Here is a 17,688-nt window from a genome sequence, read left to right as displayed (position 1 = left end):
CCCAGTGTTAAAAACAGCACAGGCAGGAAACAAGACTCTCTCAAACGTGTTTAGCAGAACATGTGCTGATGGAACCCTTTCAGGTGTGAACATGGATAATCAGCAGTCATTACGTTACTACTGTTAATGTTATTATTCAATTACTACTCTGAATGTTAGTCATCAATTACTCTTTTAAAAGCACCTTAGACTTTAAAAGTTGTCCAGTAACCACACAACTTACACACGGCTGAATAATGAAGACATTAAAGCCAGTTACTGCTATTGTAAAACTGATTATAAATTACAAAAAGGAAAAAAAGTTACGAAATATTTTCATCTTCTGAAGGAAACTGAATGTTTCCCAAATCCAAACTCAAATCTTTTTACTCCCTTCAACAAATTAACTAGTCTTTCTTTATAACATCTTTTCAGGTATTCCTGAAAACTGAACTATCGCCAAGTTGTCATTTAGTGTACAGAATAAGGCTCAGTCAGTTTCAGAATCAAATTCTAGTTAGTCTGGTCAATTTCCATGGACATTCACTTTAAACACATACTAACGCTTTCTAACAGAAAAAATCCATTGTTTCAAGAGGTACTGCTATGACGTTATTAAGACAAAGGCGCTTTTTTTTTTTTCCCTTGGTCTTTGTTTTTTAAGATCTTGCTTGAGTACTCAAAATTCTACCAATTTTTTGTTTGCATCTTGAAAGCCTGACATCAGCAGGGTACTACACCTAAGGTAACCTCACACCAAAGGCAAAAAAAGGAGCAAAAAACGTTCCAAATTATCATTTTACAATTTGAAAGCTGCTTCCACTGAAGCAGTCACTCAGTTGCTAACACCCCTCCAAAACTGTTTACTTAAAAAAAAAAATCTTCGCTTGAGAGCTCTAAAAATAAACTGATACATAAACTGTATGTCCCACAGCAGGATAAAATTACTATATTTGGTTAAGTACACAACCGTTCCCACTGGACAAAGTTTTAAAAATAAAATAAATTTAAGAAGCAGCCCTTGAATTGCAAATAGGGAAAAAGGGAAGGCCAAATGTGCTGGCAAACAGATCACTAATATGAAGAGATGAGAGAATCCCAGCCCCGGTAGGGATGTGAACAACCTTTACCATGACTAAATGACCACACAAGCAAAACAGCACCTGGGGAGACACTTTTTTTTTTTTTTTCCCTTTTTTCCCCTCCCCCCACCAGCAGGCACGTGAAAGGCGGCAGCAGCCCCTTTCCATTACGGCTCCCTGCAAGCGGCGCAGAGGCAGGCGGGGCGGGCGGGGGGCGCCCAGCGACACCCCTGCCCCACAGCGGGTGCTGCCCGGGCGGGGAAGGGGGGGGGGGGGGGGGGGGCGCCGGCCCGCCCCGTCCTTCAGGACGGGAAAGCACCAGCGCGGGGGAGACGTGGGGGAGAGCGGGCACGGTCTCCGGGGACACTGCCGGGGAGGGACGGGGCAGACCCTCCGCCTCGGCCGCCGTACGCCCCCGCGGTGGCGACCCGCGCCCCCCCCCCCCCCCCCCCCCCGGCGGCGGGCATCAGCGGGGGCCGGCACCGGGGAGCCCCAGCCCTGCCCAGGCCCGGAGGGAGGCAGGCGGGGAGCCAAGCGGTGAAGAGCAGCCCCCCGCGGAGGGCCCTGCGCCGGCGTCCGGCGGCGGGAGGAGACGAGTCCCCGGTCGCCCCCCGGCCCGGTGCGGGTGAGGGGGCGGGAGCCCGCGGCCCCCCCGCCTCGGCCCCTCCCCGGAGCCGCCGCCTCACGGCCCGCGTGCTCGGGCGGCGCTGTGAGGAGCGGGCAGGCTGTGAGGGCCGGGGCTACACGCCCGGCGCCAGGCCCCCGGGGAGCTCAGCCCCAGCCGTCCGGCCGCGGGGCGCCGCGGTTACCGTGTGCGGTGCCGAATTCTCGTGGTGTTTGTCGAGCGGCTGCGATAATGGCGTCCTTCCTCGCGAGAGATCTTCCTCTCCTCAGCACGCAGGCGCCGCCGCGCCGCGCCCGCTCGGCCCCCGCCCGCCCCGAGAGCCCGCGCAGGCGCACGGGGCACGCGGCCTGCCCGCCGCCCTTCGCCGCCGTGCCGCCGGCCGGGACCACAATTCCCAGAGGGCCGCGCGCCGCCCCTCGGCACCGCCCCCGCCGAGCAGGCCGGGACCTGTAGTACCCGCGGCCGGCGCGGTGCACGCCGGGAACTGTAGTCCGCCGCGCACCCACGCGCCCGCACGGCGCCCACCCGGCGCGGCTCCCCGCTCCCGGCCGAGGCGCACAGCCAGCCCTGCCGCAGCCCTCGGGGCTCCGCAGAACCCGCTCCTCCCGGCCCGGGCGCCACGCCAGGGGCTCGCTGTTCACCCCACGGCGCTGACAGACCCACCGGTGTTTCACACAACACAGACAAGTGTTTTGCGTGGCCCTGTCCCGCCGCCTGCCATCGCGGCCTGCGGGGCACAGCTCGGCCATGCCTTCCCCGACGGTGTCTCGGAGCTACTGCAAACTCCAACGTTACATCTGGGGGTTTTATTATTAAGCGTTTCCAGACCTGCCAGGCAATGTAGCCGCAGGATTTGGCCAGCGGAGTTGCCAGCAAGCAGACGAAACATGTACCTGCCCCTCGAGAACTGCCTGCACCAAGCCGCTCACACACCGACACCTTCCCTTCACGTATTCCTTTCTCTGGGCCGTCCGTTATAAATTTCTTCCCACTCAAACGGCTCCCAAGCGCTCGCATCGCTGAAATGGGATGATCCGAACATAAGCTGTCATATTCAGGAGAAAAATGTCTCCACGCTCAGAGCACAGCTGAAGAACAGGCAGCAAGTGGGAATTTGCTAAATTAGCTCATCAGACCGATTCTTCTGTTGCTTCGTTCCTGCATTTGGTGTGAGAACAGGATGACTGGGCGAAGGTGGAAAACCTTCTGGGAATGATAAAAATACACAAAAGCACACAAAGGAAGCACGGAGGAAGCATGCAAGTAGCTCTGAAAAAAAAGATAAAGATTAGCTTATTTCACTATATCCCCATACATCACAGTGTTGCCCAGAGAATACCATCACCATACTTCATTTCTCAGCTTCAGCACAGCCAGCAGTGACTTCCAGACTTCCACACGAAAACGTTCCTTGAACATTGAACGAGACACTCAGTTCCGTTCTGCAGTGTCATGACGTGTAATTGAACCCACTCGGGTTCAGCTGTAATTGGCCCCCCCGACATGCACAGACCCATGGCTAAATGGAGTGGCTGCTGGGGCGGTTGTGCTAGGGGTTCCAAGTGCTGTCCTCAGGCACTGTAGCTTTGTCATGTTCGAACTCAAGGTGTCCACCGCAGGACTTCTGTACCTGTATGAAATTAAACAGCACCTGTCACAAAAGCTCCAGTTTCTGAAGCGTTTCAGACCCCAGGGGACCATCTGTCTGGAAGTTACAGAGTCAGAGAACAGGACTTGAGTGGTTTCACGTGTCAGGCAGGGAAATTTATGCTGACAGAGGCACGTGCACCATGCCTTTCTTCGCAAGTGCTCGTAGTGACTTCTCAGGCTGGGGGTTTCAGTAATAAAAGAGTTGTCACGCGCCTGGGAATTAACCACCGATGGGTTAGGAAAACCCTGGCTTCTGCTTCCAGATTTGTAACTGTTTAGCTGATTCTGTTGATTTATTTATTGTGTTCTCTTCCCTCAGAAGCAGATTACAAAGTTCAAAGGTTCAACTACTTATAAACTGACTTTTCACACAGGATTATTTCATGCTTTGCTGCACAGATTTGCCCTGCTACAGATTTGTCAGTTTCTGCTGCACTCAAGCAATTGCCAGGTCCTGGCTACAAAAACAGCCATACAAATATCAGCGTACTACCTGCTGTGGAAAGTTGCTAGTAAAAGCCTTTGTCGTCATAAACCATAATCTAATGTAAAAACTGCCCTGTTTTCTCATCAGTACATTCCCTCCCAGAGATTATTAACTCACTTTCTGCTGAGGATGTGAGCTCCTTTCTGTACGGGCAGTAAATCACTTCTCAGCTAGAATACCACAAACCAGAAAAACTTTCATTGACATGAACCAATTATACTACTCACCTATAGTCATCAGATTACCTGCAGGAAATACTGGCAGGATCCAACTGATGTCTACATCTTTGATCAGAGATAGCAACATAATAAAAAATAATATAGCAATTTATCACTAAGGCCGCAGCACTACCTTCTACTAGCGAGTCAGTCTGCTCTGATCATTACAGCAATCTGCAGTATACAATTAATTTACCTCTTGTAAGGGTTTTTTCCCTTCTTACCAGACCAGATCTTTTCCCCCCTAGCATTTCTTACAAAGCAGGGGGCATTTCCTTTTAAAATTTTGAATCACACCAATAAATCATTAAGAGACTCTGTTATCATAGCCTAGCCCTTGTTCCCCTTGAGACTGACACAGCCAGATATGACATACTGTTCACGCCGTGTGAAGTATGACAGAAAACTTTGGTAAACAGCAGAAGGAAGAGGATCTTTCTGTTCACAACCTAGCAGCAGAGACCTCCTTTGTGCTCAAATCAGAAGGCCCAAATTTGCCTTTTAGTCTTTAACTTACAGTACCAACACAAGAATGACTTAGCTGAGGATGATTGCCTCCCGTGCCTCACAGCCTCCTAAGCTTTACAAGCTTTCAGAACTGTGCTCATCTGAATATTTCTGCAAGAATGTAATGAAATTCAGTGTAAAACCCCCCTAGTGAATGAGGGCTTGGCTTCAGGGCGGGTAAGAAAGTGCCCATGAGCAAGCACCAGGAAGAAGTTCATACACTCTAAATTATATTCTGATTTAAACCACAGTAACTTGCTCAAGTGCCTATGGCAAACACTTTTTTTTTTTTTTTTTTTTTCCTCCTTTATAATAATGAATAAGAATTCAGGGTGCTAATATGTCAGCTACATTTTTTGATTTTATAAAAGAAAATACATCTTGTTGCCCCATTAGTCTCTTGTCCCCAAATAAAATAACCAGGTATTTCTTTCGTTATTTCCTCACCTTTTTCATCCTCTTTTTTTTTTTTTTTAGTCTCTCACTCTCTCTCCTGCATTTTATGTATGTGCTAACTTTTCTCTGTCATGTTGCGAAGAATCATTTGGTTCCAGGAAATATCTAGCTTATTTTACTGTTGTATCAGCATTCATTTACTATTGTTTCCTAAGGAAGCTGCTGCTTTCACATGTTCTGTGTGGATCAAGAGAGATCGGTATCTCATTCATTGGTTTCCTTTTTTTTGTTAGGAAAAAAAACTTACCATAGCATCAAAGGTAAAAAATTAACACACTGTGCACACAATTTTGCAGCTGCATCATCAGCAGAAAAACAAAGGTTGCCAAACAAAGCATTTGTTTAAACAAGTGACAGGCATTCATAATTATTCTCACTGCTGAGCATGAGAATATAGAAACAAAGGCATGAAGAACACAGAAGATGTGATCAGGGCATAGAAGTAACTCCAGAGTATTTGCCATAAGAACTCTGTAGGAATAATTTTCTTTCCTATGGATGAAATCCTTGATCACATCCTATGCTATTAAAATAAAAAAAAAGAACTCGAATTTCCCTTGTTTATTCAGTTTCTGTTTGAGCTACTTTATTCATTTTCCATATACTAACTCTCATAACTGGAGAGGGACACAAACACATCCTTGTGAACACAGCATACACTATCTTGTGACATAGTGATGCTTAATGAAAAGTTATACAAAACACATTTATTAAACAAAGGTAATATTAATGCTGTTTTTAAACTTGCTGTAGCATTTCTCCTTTTATCCATAGAAAACTTCTCCGCTGTTAAAACCTGTGTCAGTTTTGCTCCTCCAAGTACACACTTCCTCACCACTTACTTTTCAGACATCGTGTCCATTTTCAATTCTCTCAGAATTGTTCTTTGATTTTATTACAGAAAACAGGTCAGGATCAAGTGGTTTTACTCCTGAGCATACTTCAGCTAGCACTATGACCTAGGGCAAGACATAGACTTTCCTGTTCTAACTCTGATCTCTCTTCTGGTATCATGGCTAAGTAAATTTCATTACATTCAATGAAGATAATCCTAATTTCAATGAATGAGGATGGAAGAAAAGGCCTTGAATTCCCACAGCAGAGAGAAAAACACATTTGGTCATCTAGCTGGTCAAAGTTAGTGGTCTTGTAAGGTCAGTTTTGCCAGTCTGAGAAATAAGGTGAGAAGGGTCAGGTGTCATCTCAGTGTTCTCTTATTTATTTAAATATTGTTCCATCTCCCTGTATGCATCATGGAAAATAAATTACTCCTTTCTCAGAAATCCACCATTCTAACAAGCTCTGTATGCGCACTTTGACCGACTGTGATCTTCCCAGGATCACGCTCACAGCTGTTCCTGCTGCCCTTTTACCTATGTTACACAGCTGCTATCTTTCCCCAGTATTTGCTAGTTTGCCCAGCTTAGTTCAAGTTTGCCACAGAGCATGTTTACTTGGTCAGGTACCATTTTCATCATCAGTCTTCTTTAATCCACTGGGATTATCAAAAATCTGAAGGGGAGCTCATCACACTCACTGAATTTAGAGGATTTAATCCTTTTCTTCAGACTAAGGATTGCCTAAGAACTGTTTTCTTGTTCAGTGTGTAGTCCCCAACTTCTTTTTTTTTTTTTTTTTTTTTTTTCAGAAATCCAGATATAAAATGTTACACAGCATCAATTTATCTCATAAAAAAATATAATTTTAGGATCTCAAATCCTAAAATTGCAACATTGGCAAGTCAAACCCAATAATTCAGAAAAAAATGTAGGCTTACAGTTTTACTGTAATTAAAAGCAGCAGACAGGACAATCAATCAGGTAGCAGGAAGCTGCTTGGGATGGCATTGCTGCTGGGGGGTCCATGTGAAACCTCTGTGGAGTAGCTAAAAATATCACTTAGGGCTGCTTTCACAAAGCAGCCAGGTCATTACAGGGTGGGCTTTAATATGCATTGCTTGTGGTTTGGCTCACACGAACCACCTTGGGTGTATACTTCAGCCGATGGGAAGCCTTTCTTTGATGTCCAAATCTCACTAGGACACTTAGTAATGCAGCTGATCTCACCAGCCTGCTCACCGCCTCTACTCCCTCCAGTTTTTCATTCTCCCTCTTGCATTAGGGGTCCCCAAACAGGACAAAGTATTCCTGATGTGTCCTCACAAGTGCTGAGTAGTGGGGAGTAGTCACTTCATGTGCTGGCTGTGCTCTTTCTGATACAGCCCACTATGCCATTAATCTTCATCACTGCAAGTGTGCGTGTAAAATTTAAGAATAAATTTTATGAGAGATAACGAGACAATAATAGGACAAGAACACCCTTACAAGCATGATGCCAGGAGAATCAGATTTCTTGAAACACTAAATCGAGGAGGCAATTTTCTCTGCCATTAACAGCATTCATTTGAAGTTAACCAGAATGTAAGTACTGGCAAGCCTCTAGCAAGCATCAGAAACAGAAACACCAATATTGATCCTCTCTGTCCATTCCGGAGGCTCTTACAGCAAAAGCCAGATGGGTAACGACAGCAAGCAAATTCTAGATTATACTTCTCTAGTTTCTGTGAAGACAAAGTGAGCACATTTCCACTGCATACAGTCACGCTCCACATATGTAATTATCCACAAATACCAACAACAATAGAAGTTTGATTTGGCCGTTCTTAGGGCAAAACTCCTAGCTGAAAATGGCTTGCTCTTAGATACTCTGAAGTAGGCAGCCAAGGTAATAAATGACAAGCATTAAGAAAGACTCTTCTAAATAATAGGTTTTGGAATAGTAAATAGCACAGATAAGCTTGCCACTTTAGGATACTAAAGAGGATTCCCTGAGCCTGAGCCTTGCTCTTACACCCTGTGTGATAAGACATGACAGACATGCATATGTTGAATGAAAATATCACCAAGCAAATAAGCTTCTAATTCAAAACACCACAATTTGTTAAGTGACAAAAAAACCCCCGAACTATTGAAACAACCTTCAGGGATAATTTTATGGATTAAGAAAGGAGTCGTCTTTAATACAAATTTTTAATGGCAGAATGTTGAAAGTCTTATCATTTCTGTTCGCTCTGTCATTGATACTCTGTAGCTTTTAAAATAAGCCCTCCTCTGTACTTAACGGAGGAAAATAATCACATGGGTTCTGTAAACACTTACATGAGAATTATTAAAGGCCCCACAATACTTTCGTGTTGAGGCCACTGACAAGTTTTAATGGCCCTGACAAGGCTCACCCGCAGCCCTGCCCAGGGGCCAGGAGCATACTCAAGCCCAAGCCCAGGCCCTAAACTCTGCTGTTACGGCACTTGCCTTCAGCCCTGTCTTTAGGAAGGACTCTGGACCCTTGTTGTTGCTTGTCTTTGGCCTTTCTCTTGCCCCTGTCTGGGTTCTCTGGCTGGACCTTGGACCTGGTTTGTCATTGCAGTGTTTGGGATTACCAGGGGACCCTTTTACCAGTAGCTGGCTCTACCTGCTGTGTTCGGGCTCTGCAGGGTGGCACCCTGCCTGTGCTGGGGTCATCCCTGGCTCCCACTCCCCTGCTCTTGGAGACTAGCTGGCCCTTCCTGCTCCTTGATGTGCCTAGGCACCCTTTTCTAATGGCTCTCCATCTTCATTCCTGTTTGGCCTATTATAATCCGTAACATTATGAGAATTCTTTAGAGAATTAATTGCTTACCTGTGTTTCTGTGCTTAGTCTGAGAAACTACAGCTCTGACTCAGAAGCTGTTTGTGCCTGTGCCACTTACATGGATTGCAGCTACAGAAGAAAGAGCAAACATCCCAAAGAAAACTGAAGGATACCATTTTTATACAGATCTTCCACACAAGGTAACAAAGTTCTTGGAACTGCATGTGGAAATAGTAAGAGAGTAATATTCTTTATGCTTTCATCTCTAAGAAACATAGCTCAGGAAAACATCTCAACCTGTTCTCCTCACTGGGAGGAAAAAACCTCAAAGCTTCAGCTGGGTCAAAGTGGTGTGTGAGCGGGAGGAGTAATTATGGTTCCTTATGTCTGTTCCTATTTCTAGTCTACACAAAATTATCCCTCTTACGGGACATTGGAAAGTTCAGAAGAACAAATTCCTCACCTTGAGGCTGCAGTGATACTGTATTACACACTCAGAGCTAAGGCACTCCTGCAGGAGGCTGTTCCCCTTCCTGTTCTCCTGGCCAAGACTTGTATATCCACCAGATTACTGTGAATTCCTCAGTTTGAGCAGTTCCCAGAATTCCAGCTGTTACTGACAACGATTCTTAGCTATCAGCATTCAAATATACAGCTATTCAAATTCAAAGTATGTGGCACGAGGAAATGATAAGAAATCTCTCCTTGCATATGAAAGAGTGGTTTCTGTAACCCTTTGGTGTTCTTTGAGCCAGTTAAGGAAAAACCTGGGAAGCGCATGTAGAACAATCATCAACTAGCTAGCCCTCCAACAAAGTAAAGAGCCAATGAAGAAGCCAGTCCAGGGACAAGTTGAAAATTAACTACTTGGTTAGCTCCACCTCTCCAACCAGGAAAGGGTGCTCTCAAATTTTTTTATAAATAGGTCTGGAGACCCCTCAGTTAACTTGAAGCCATATATCCACAAGATTTTTTTTCCCCCCCTCTGCTTTGTGTTGATAGGTCGCTGGACTCTGGAAAGCTCCTCTGGATGTTTGAGACACTGAAAATTTTAAGTGCCAAGGCAATAGCAATGAACAGTGCGAAGGCAAACACCCTGGCACATTTATACAGGCAGCTGAAAACTATCTGGAGTCCAGCAGCGGTGCCAGCACGACTCTGCAGCCTGGCCACCTGCACTCGCAAAAACAGGAATGATGCATGTAAGTGTATTTAATTTTATCAAAATAGTATTGGAGACCTGCATAAGGAGATGCAGAGGTACAAAGACAACAAGTGTAGTTGTTTCTCTTCTTTCCTATTTGTCAGTTAGCCAAAAAGGGAAATTTGGGAACATGACTGAAAGATTAAAGAAAGAGTGAATAGAATGAGAGGAACTAGAGATAGAAATACCTTATCGAATTGCATGATTTAACTCCATGTGCAGGATTAAAATGTTGTTCGTTTTTATTTCTGCTGTGTCAGTGTTACTGGGTTGTTTGCGATTTTCACTTCTAACTACAAGGAAGAAATAGATGATAGACCAATTCATTTTTAATTTTGTCCTGCAATGTTTTGACTAGTTTCAATGAAAACTGTATTTCTGAGTGTAATTGAAAGTGTGTTTAGCACAAACTGATACTGAGTGACTTTGAACCGATGCTACAATGTTTCATTTTGAAAATAAGGCCTAATATAAGCAGAAACCACAAAACCCTCCAAATGTGGTGTATAGAACTACAATGAATCACTTCCCCAGATGCAGGACACTACTGGAAGATGTCAAATCTTTTGTTACTTAAAATACTGATTAACCTACCTACAGATAAGATGAGGCCAGCCAAAGACTGTCTTACTCGCTTGTGTGCAGATAATGTCAGCTGAAGCAAAAATAAGGAGCAATTTTTTACATCCAGGAAATACTTTTATTGCCTGTTTTTTTCTCTATAAATGTATTCAATACGCTAACTTCGCCCAAAGAACAGCCAGATCCCTCCTTGAATGCTGTGATTCCCTTCTATGTAATTTATCAAACGACAAATTCTGTATTTACTTAACTGGTAAAACAGATGATTTTGTGACAGATACAAAACAAAGCAGAACAGAGACAAGCACAAGGCTTTGTTTATTTTGAAAGCCAGAAGAAATATTCTGTAACTGTCAGTGGTTAATAGCTCTACACTTGTAAATGCATTTTTTAAGATGATGCCAAAATACTTTCTGCCACTGAGTGACTAGCATTTAAAAAAACCTGGTAGATTAACTGCCAAGTTCAATGTGCACTGTTGTATATATTCATAGGCATGGAGACTTTATGTAATATATATAGCATGCAAGCTCCCCTGTCACTCAGCACATCAGAAATAATTCAGAGCAGTTCTTAGAAAGATAGTGTTTGCAGTGTTGTTCAGAGTTCTCAGTCTATATTTTCTTTTTGTTCTGCTACTCAGAATAGAAAATGTGAATTGTATTCTGAAAGCTTAAAACAGAACAGGCACTCCAACATAGTAGCATAACTTGTTAATACAACACTTCACCTTCATTTTAAAAAGCTGCCTTTTAACTCTGTAGGAGATGCCTAATTCTAGAAGCAGGACTAGCACTGAATTGTTTTATTAGGGAAACAACCACAAGAAGGAGCCTAATTCCTAAGGCAAAATTTAAATGATCACATGTGCATCCATGACAGTATTTTTGCTTTTTCTGACCTGCATAGAGTTTACCTAGTACAGTTTAAAAGTCTCTTAAACTTTTACTTCCTTCCCTACCAGTTTTCTCTTTGCAAGCATGCTCAGAAACTTCATTTTCCCCCTTAAAATAAGGAAAAAAGGACATTGTTCATCTACTCAAAGCAAAGCACTACAGTAGTTGAGAAAAACAATGATTCAGCCTTATAAAATAGTAGCTCTTCTAATGAATTAATATTAATTAGGTGCATGTAATAGTAGCCTCTCTAATGAATTCATATTTATTAGGTGTTAATTAGTCTGTACAACTGTATGTACACCCACTCCACCCAAGGATGTGTGCATATGAAAGAAGATATTCTAACAGTCACAAGCAATGTCTGTCTCCTTTATCTGCAATGTATCAGCAAACTTTTTCAGCGTTGCAGACTGAACAGGTAAAACCAAAACCTGTGCCAGTACGAGTAAGAATGCTTGGGCTCATACAATACTGCTCATCAGGTGCAGTGATACGAATTACTGCTTCAGAGGGGAAATCCAGAGAACGCACCGTAATTATGGCTAAAAAGTTCTGTCATTCTGTATTTTAAAATTATTTGTTCATTATTTTTATATTTGAAGATATTAACTAAGATTGCAAGTGAATATTCACTGTCAGTCCAATGACTTACAATTTCAGAGGCCACACAGACAATATAAACCAACATCCTTCATTAAGAAAGTAATGAAACCCCTGAATCAGCAGCCCAGGATCCCTCTACACACTTCCTAATTCTTCTGCTTGTTCAGTACTAATATATCACAAAACTTTATGGCCTATAGAATGAAAAACTTCAGGAATGGAACATGTTACAATCAAGTGTTACATTGCTGTTTCATCAGTGAAGGTGTTACTCTAGGAAAATAACTTGAAATTGTTCAGTGGAATAAGAAGGGAAACTGGAGAAAAGCTGAGATCTCTAGATTTCCACATGTGATGGAGAGAGTAATTATTTTATGGTTACCCACAGTCCATCGGTTTCCAGTGAGGGGTTCATGATGCCATATTTTTTGCTGTGTAAATTTGTCCACAGGGAACTACCGAGAAACTAAAACTCCCTTCATGGTAACAAACATTCCAGGAAGAGATCATACAAGGCTGTTCCATCATAAGACCACTGCTGATTAAATGAAGTACAATTGCTATCTCTCTCTTTTTACTTGTTTTCCTCTTTTTGATGTAAGACAGATGCTATTTATTACTTAAATCTTTCTCTACTCCATGACATTCATGCAGGAAATGCCAAAACAAACTTGATTCAGGAAAACACTATCTTTGGAATGGCTGGTTTCAGCTGCCAGTGAATAGACACTAGCTCTGAGTAAGTCAGCCTGTGGGTTCTCCCATCTGGTGGCTAGCCCCTCTGCGCACCATGCATTCACAGCAAAAAGCACATTCAATTAAATTCTGCTCTTCCTAGCTGACGGTATGAACAACCCTCTCAGTGACAAAAACATGATCAGAGAAACAGTACAATTGGACTATTGAGCTCTTAGGTAACATCTTCAATGTAAAGTTCACCATTTTCTGAACTTCATCTGTTCTCTTTCTCCCCTCACCCTTCCCACACACAGACGTTGTCTCTCACAGAGCTGGGTGGCGTTGTTTTCACTTGGCAGTTAACGCAGACATTTGCCGTGAGGACACAGGCTAAAAAATTCAAAGGCTGACACTTTGTAGTGCCTTTTCTGGATTCCCCTTGCATCCCTACAGGAACAAAAGTATTTTTCTGCACTTCATTGAGAAAGAACCGTAGAAACATTGCTGAGAATGATGGCATATATGTAAAAATTTCTAGTGATGCAAACTACCGCGTTGGATGTCTGTACTAAGCTCTGTGATCTCTTGTAGCAATCCACGGGGGGCAGTGGTTTCGGATGCATTTTAATACAATAGAGGGGGACTTGCTGGAAATGCCCTTCATAGGGATTTTAAATCTATGGAGTATACCCTCACCCTAATAATTATTGCCAGAGCAGACCTGAGTGGCTTTTTTTCTTTCTCGTCCTTTTAGAAGAAGTTACAAGAAAAGCACAATCCTTCAAGTTTTTTCTAAAGAATTGTATAAGTACAGCAACAACACACAATCCAGGTGTGCCATCTCCAGGACTGCACCTACAATTGCAGTAACTACACAAATTGTCCACGAGATATCTTCTAAGCCCTTTCCATGTGGAGTTACTAAGCCTGCATGCATAATTTTAGCAAATGTTTTTATACAGAAAAGATAAAGCCTCTGTTTGCTTTACCTTGCCAACTGGAATTACCTCCTCCTTATCTGGACTTAGCCTCAGCCACTGCCTTCTCATCCAGGCTCCTATCTCAGCCAAACATTCTGGAAGCAGAGAAAAGCTCAGCATTTCACAATCTGCGGCTGCTTTCCTGTTGAGCTTAGAGTAACCTGTCAGTTACATCCGTTTGATAAAAAGCACTGGACTGTTTATCAATAAACTGGCCTACATCAGTCCAAATCTGACATCAATTCAGCAGAACTTTCAACACCTTGTCACAATGGATCTCAGCCAACCATCACTGTTACCCTCCAAAATCTTGATTCATACTAAAAAGCTTCAAAGAAATCAACCTATCTTGGATTTCCTCTGAAATATTCAATCCAAGTGGCTGAAGCAGAGCCATGGTCCTTTCAAGTTTAAAACATTTTTTTTACTGAGTTTCAGTAATGTGTTTTGTTTTTATTTTTCTAATTCAGAATATGTTGCTATGGAAAGCACCCCTGCTCGACTTAGGACAAAAACATATTTCTGTCAGGTAGGTAGGGTTTCTCACCTGTTCCCACCATGCTGTCCTCCCTGTTTTACTTCAGAGCTGGGTGACACTTGTTTGAAAGTCCCTGTGCAAACAAATCAAAGTGCTTTATTCAACAGGTCTTTCCTTTTTTTTTTTTTTTTTTTTTTTTCCCCTTTTAAAGATTAAAACCAAAAGACTGAAATCCACTGAAGCAGAGTCATTTTACCCCTCATTCTTACTTGACAACTTGAATTAATTTCCACACTCTTTCTTCTAATTTTGTAACCCATATGTAAGAACTCTCTCCTCCCCAGGATACTTAAAGGGAATTTAAAAATGAAACATTGACAGAAGTTTCGTGTCTTTAAATCAAGTTTACAACAATGTAAACTGGCAGTAAATCCTTTCATTTAGCTGAATTTATTTTGGATTTTTACCATAGAACTGTGGCCTTCAAAATATTTTCTTGGAAATAGTGTTATAAATTATGATAAACCAGTAACGTACAAAATTTTCATCTGGATCTTACTGGATCCCACTCCAAAGCTTTTGATACTTGTATCAATGCTAAATGAACTTTTTAACAATTACTCCAAACAGACCTGCTAAAGCATCCACAGCTGCAATTAATTATATAAAATAAAATCAAAAAACTGGGACTATTTGGATGTCTCTATACATGTACTTCAGCTGGGAAAGGTAGGGGAAAAAACAGTGCAAATGTAACAAGCCTCCAAATACTATAAAATTAAATGGAGCATCACTGTGTCTGTCTGGAAAGGTTTAAAAAAATAAAATAAATCAAGCACAGATTAGGTCTGTTTGTGGCAGATCTCTCTTCACGGGTGACTCACATCTTGGTCATACTCGTTATATTGCAGTATTTACTACAACTGTTCTGACAATACCATAGATATGCATATTACAAAAGTAAACAAGATTAGACCCTTCCTCAGTGAACTGATCTACATGAGGCATGCATAAAGCGAAGGGTGCAAACTGCATGCTATCTTAATTCTCACCCTTTTTTTTTTCCTTCTCCTTTTTAACTTTGCACATTTGAAAACAGACCTAGTAGGCGAGGTTTAGATTTCTCTTTCCATGCAGATTCTGCATCATTTTAACTCATCCTATAGGCCAACTGCCAGATTTCTGGTTGCGGTGTTCCCTATACGCACAAACCACTCTCAGTTCAGGAACAGAGAGAGCATAGCTGAAACCTCCCAGATGGTCCTGAAACATAACAGTTTTTGAAAAATACAAGAACAACAGACAGATTATAGTTCTGGCTGCTATTGTTCTCTCCAGCTTGCTGCGTGAGAGCCATGTCTCTCTTGAATAAATCACCATCTCTAGCTGAGACATGGCCAAGGAGAAACTGTCTCTGGAATGGTCCAGAAAAGAAGATTGGCCATACTGGCTAAGTGCAGGGAACAAGGTTGAGGGCTTATGCTTCCTTATCCACAGGTAGTTTTTGCCTTTCTGTCTGCAGTTTCCAAAAGAAACCATATCACTGAACTCATATTTTGAAGGGGTTTTTTTAATCCCCTACGGAAGAAAAGATTTTTCATTAAATGCTGAAGTTCGACTGAAATTTATGCAAAGTAAGAAATAACATCTGCATGTAAAAAAACTGGATGCAGATTCTGTGAATGATTCAGAAGGGAAACAAATGTGTTGTAGGTCAAAGTTATTTCTCTTTAGTTTTGTACCTGAACAGCCCATCACTTCCAAAAGCCTGTGCCGTAAGTCCTTTGGTTGTACTGTTCAGCCCACAAGAAATGACTCATTCTGTTCAGCTTAGCAGGTCTATAATAAACTTTATATTTTCAAAACCTTGCAGGATCAAATACATAAAAAGCTTCACAAAGCTTGGTGATCTTAATGCCACAGTGTAGAACAGTGGAGCTTGAGGCTTTTTTTCCCACTGCTTTTATCACACAGAAAAGTGATAGTGGTACAGAAACCAGGTTATGCTCTGTACCAGTAAGCACCTATACCATGATATAGGGCATACATACGTTAGTCAGTTTGGTAGATGGCACTTCTAAGCTGGCCAAGATTATCAACTGTATTTAGAGGACACATCATGGAAGAATGGAATGTGAAGGAATTGCAATCTTGTTTTGTTAGCAGATGAGAATAAAACTTAGTATGTCTTGTTTGTGATGAATATTGAAGTACCTGAAGCTATGTCTGAGCTCCCTGCTGCAATTAAGCATGAAGCTCGTATGGGCTGTCCTCATGACTAGGAGTTACCGGCTACTCATAAGTAGGTTCAGCAACAGACATGTCGGACCTTTCCTAAGTGCAGCTGCCTAACCATGATCAATAGGCTATTAAACTGTAATTAAACCCAAATAAATAATTATGTTTATGGGCAGCAACTGTTTTCAACTTCATCAAGTACCTACCCCTTCTTTTTAAGTTCCAGGAAGCTGTATGTTGAGGGTAGTAAATTAGCCATCCTGAAAAATGTTGAGAGTCAAAGCAAGAATTAATTGTTTGCGATTGAATCCTACTATACAAAAATACCTTGTGCTTTAAAGAAGGCATATCTTGCCAGGGAGGAAGCAAAATTAAATTTAGCATCCTAAGATGACAAGCTGTTTTGCACATCTCCTGACGACCTGTTTGCTGATTATGTAGCCACTCAAAACAAATCGCCTGTCAGATTTTAGCCTCTTCTTACCCAACTCAGGAGTACTTTAAATATGTTTATGCTGTGAATGCAGTGGAAACTTCTTGCAGTATGTTGTAAGCTAGAGCAAACACTTCTTGGCTGACTCTAGTAGAGTATCTAGTCTTGTCTCCATTCCAGTGAAACACTCCCAACGCTACGTCAGGTTCCTTGTGAAAACGTAGTACTCACCCTAACGTGATTAATAATCCCCAAAAGGTAAATGCAGTTTTGCAAAATGATTTTAAGGCAGTAACCAAGAAACATGACTCAAAGCAGGTAGCCAGACGAAGGCCAGGAGCTGAGGTGTGCCGTTTCTGCTCCTGGCAGCTCAACAGACTCTGCAAAAACGAGGACACTTACTCCACCTCCGCGCTCTCCGACACTCGGCTCCCTGCGGCTCCCCGGTCGCTGCGTGTTCCTCCCTGGCAGCTGTAGAGGAGAAGGTGCGGAGGGAGGCCCACCTCAGGTGCTGCCAAATAACAGGGAGTTGAATTAGCCCCTTTTACCATCCCAGGCGGGCCTACTTTGGCCTCCAGCCTTTGGGGCAGATGCAGTCGGAGAAAGCGGGCATCATGTTAACTTTTCCTAACTTTTCCACGTGTGGTTTGGGGCAGGGGCCTTGCTGTGCTAGGGCCACCTGCCCCTTTGTGGGAGTGGGATCACACCCCGGCCCACCTTCGGCTGGGGGAAACCAAACCTGCTACCTGAGGAAAACTAACCAGGCAGGAATAAACGCTGAGCCCTGAGGCGCGGGAGCGAGCCCTGCCGCTGTCCCCCCGGCGGGAACCACAGCTTTGGTGTGCCAGGCACCGAGGTGAGCCTGACGACGGGAATACACGCACACGGGGGGAGCTGCTGCCCCCGGCACGGGGCAGGGCGCCATGGCGGCGGGGGGCGGCCCGGAAGGGGCCGGCCCG

General features: G+C 43.2%; 2 protein-coding genes and 1 long non-coding RNA gene across 7 annotated transcripts in view; 1 reads left to right on the top strand and 2 right to left on the bottom strand.

Annotated features, from left to right (window-relative positions):
• Positions 1-1,987, bottom strand: part of BANP (BTG3 associated nuclear protein) — a 152,610-nt gene extending 150,623 nt beyond the window's left edge. For 2 of the 3 annotated variants that reach the window (XM_055726626.1, XM_055726628.1), the window contains exon 1: positions 1,871-1,987. The gene's annotated coding sequence lies outside the window, so the exon portion shown is untranslated. The remainder of the gene's footprint in view (positions 1-1,870) is intronic. The other variant, XM_055726627.1, reaches the window with a different exon arrangement.
• Positions 1,988-2,950: 963 nt separating this feature from the next.
• LOC114015315 (uncharacterized) lies at positions 2,951-17,614 on the bottom strand. 3 transcript variants are annotated; one of them, XR_008735162.1, is made up of 4 exons: positions 17,491-17,614; positions 17,132-17,240; positions 14,128-14,191; positions 2,951-3,316 (listed from the first exon to the last, which is right to left on the bottom strand). It is a non-coding gene; the product is annotated as an uncharacterized LOC114015315 (long non-coding RNA). The 3 variants fall into 3 exon arrangements; XR_003559167.2 differs by having other exon boundaries at positions 17,132-17,614; XR_003559166.2 differs by lacking the exon at positions 14,128-14,191 and having other exon boundaries at positions 17,132-17,614.
• Positions 9,542-17,688, top strand: part of CA5A (carbonic anhydrase 5A) — a 26,701-nt gene continuing 18,554 nt past the window's right edge. Inside the window, exon 1 of the mRNA XM_027802231.2 lies at positions 9,542-9,836. Coding sequence (XP_027658032.2) covers positions 9,665-9,836 — 172 coding nt within the window. The 5' untranslated portion in view covers positions 9,542-9,664. The remainder of the gene's footprint in view (positions 9,837-17,688) is intronic.

This window comes from Falco cherrug, chromosome 14 (assembly GCF_023634085.1).
Source record: "Falco cherrug isolate bFalChe1 chromosome 14, bFalChe1.pri, whole genome shotgun sequence".
In the NCBI taxonomy this organism is placed as follows: Eukaryota; Metazoa; Chordata; class Aves; order Falconiformes; family Falconidae; genus Falco; species Falco cherrug.
Note: the sequence above shows the minus strand (reverse complement) of the source record. Positions and strands in the feature narration are given on the sequence as shown.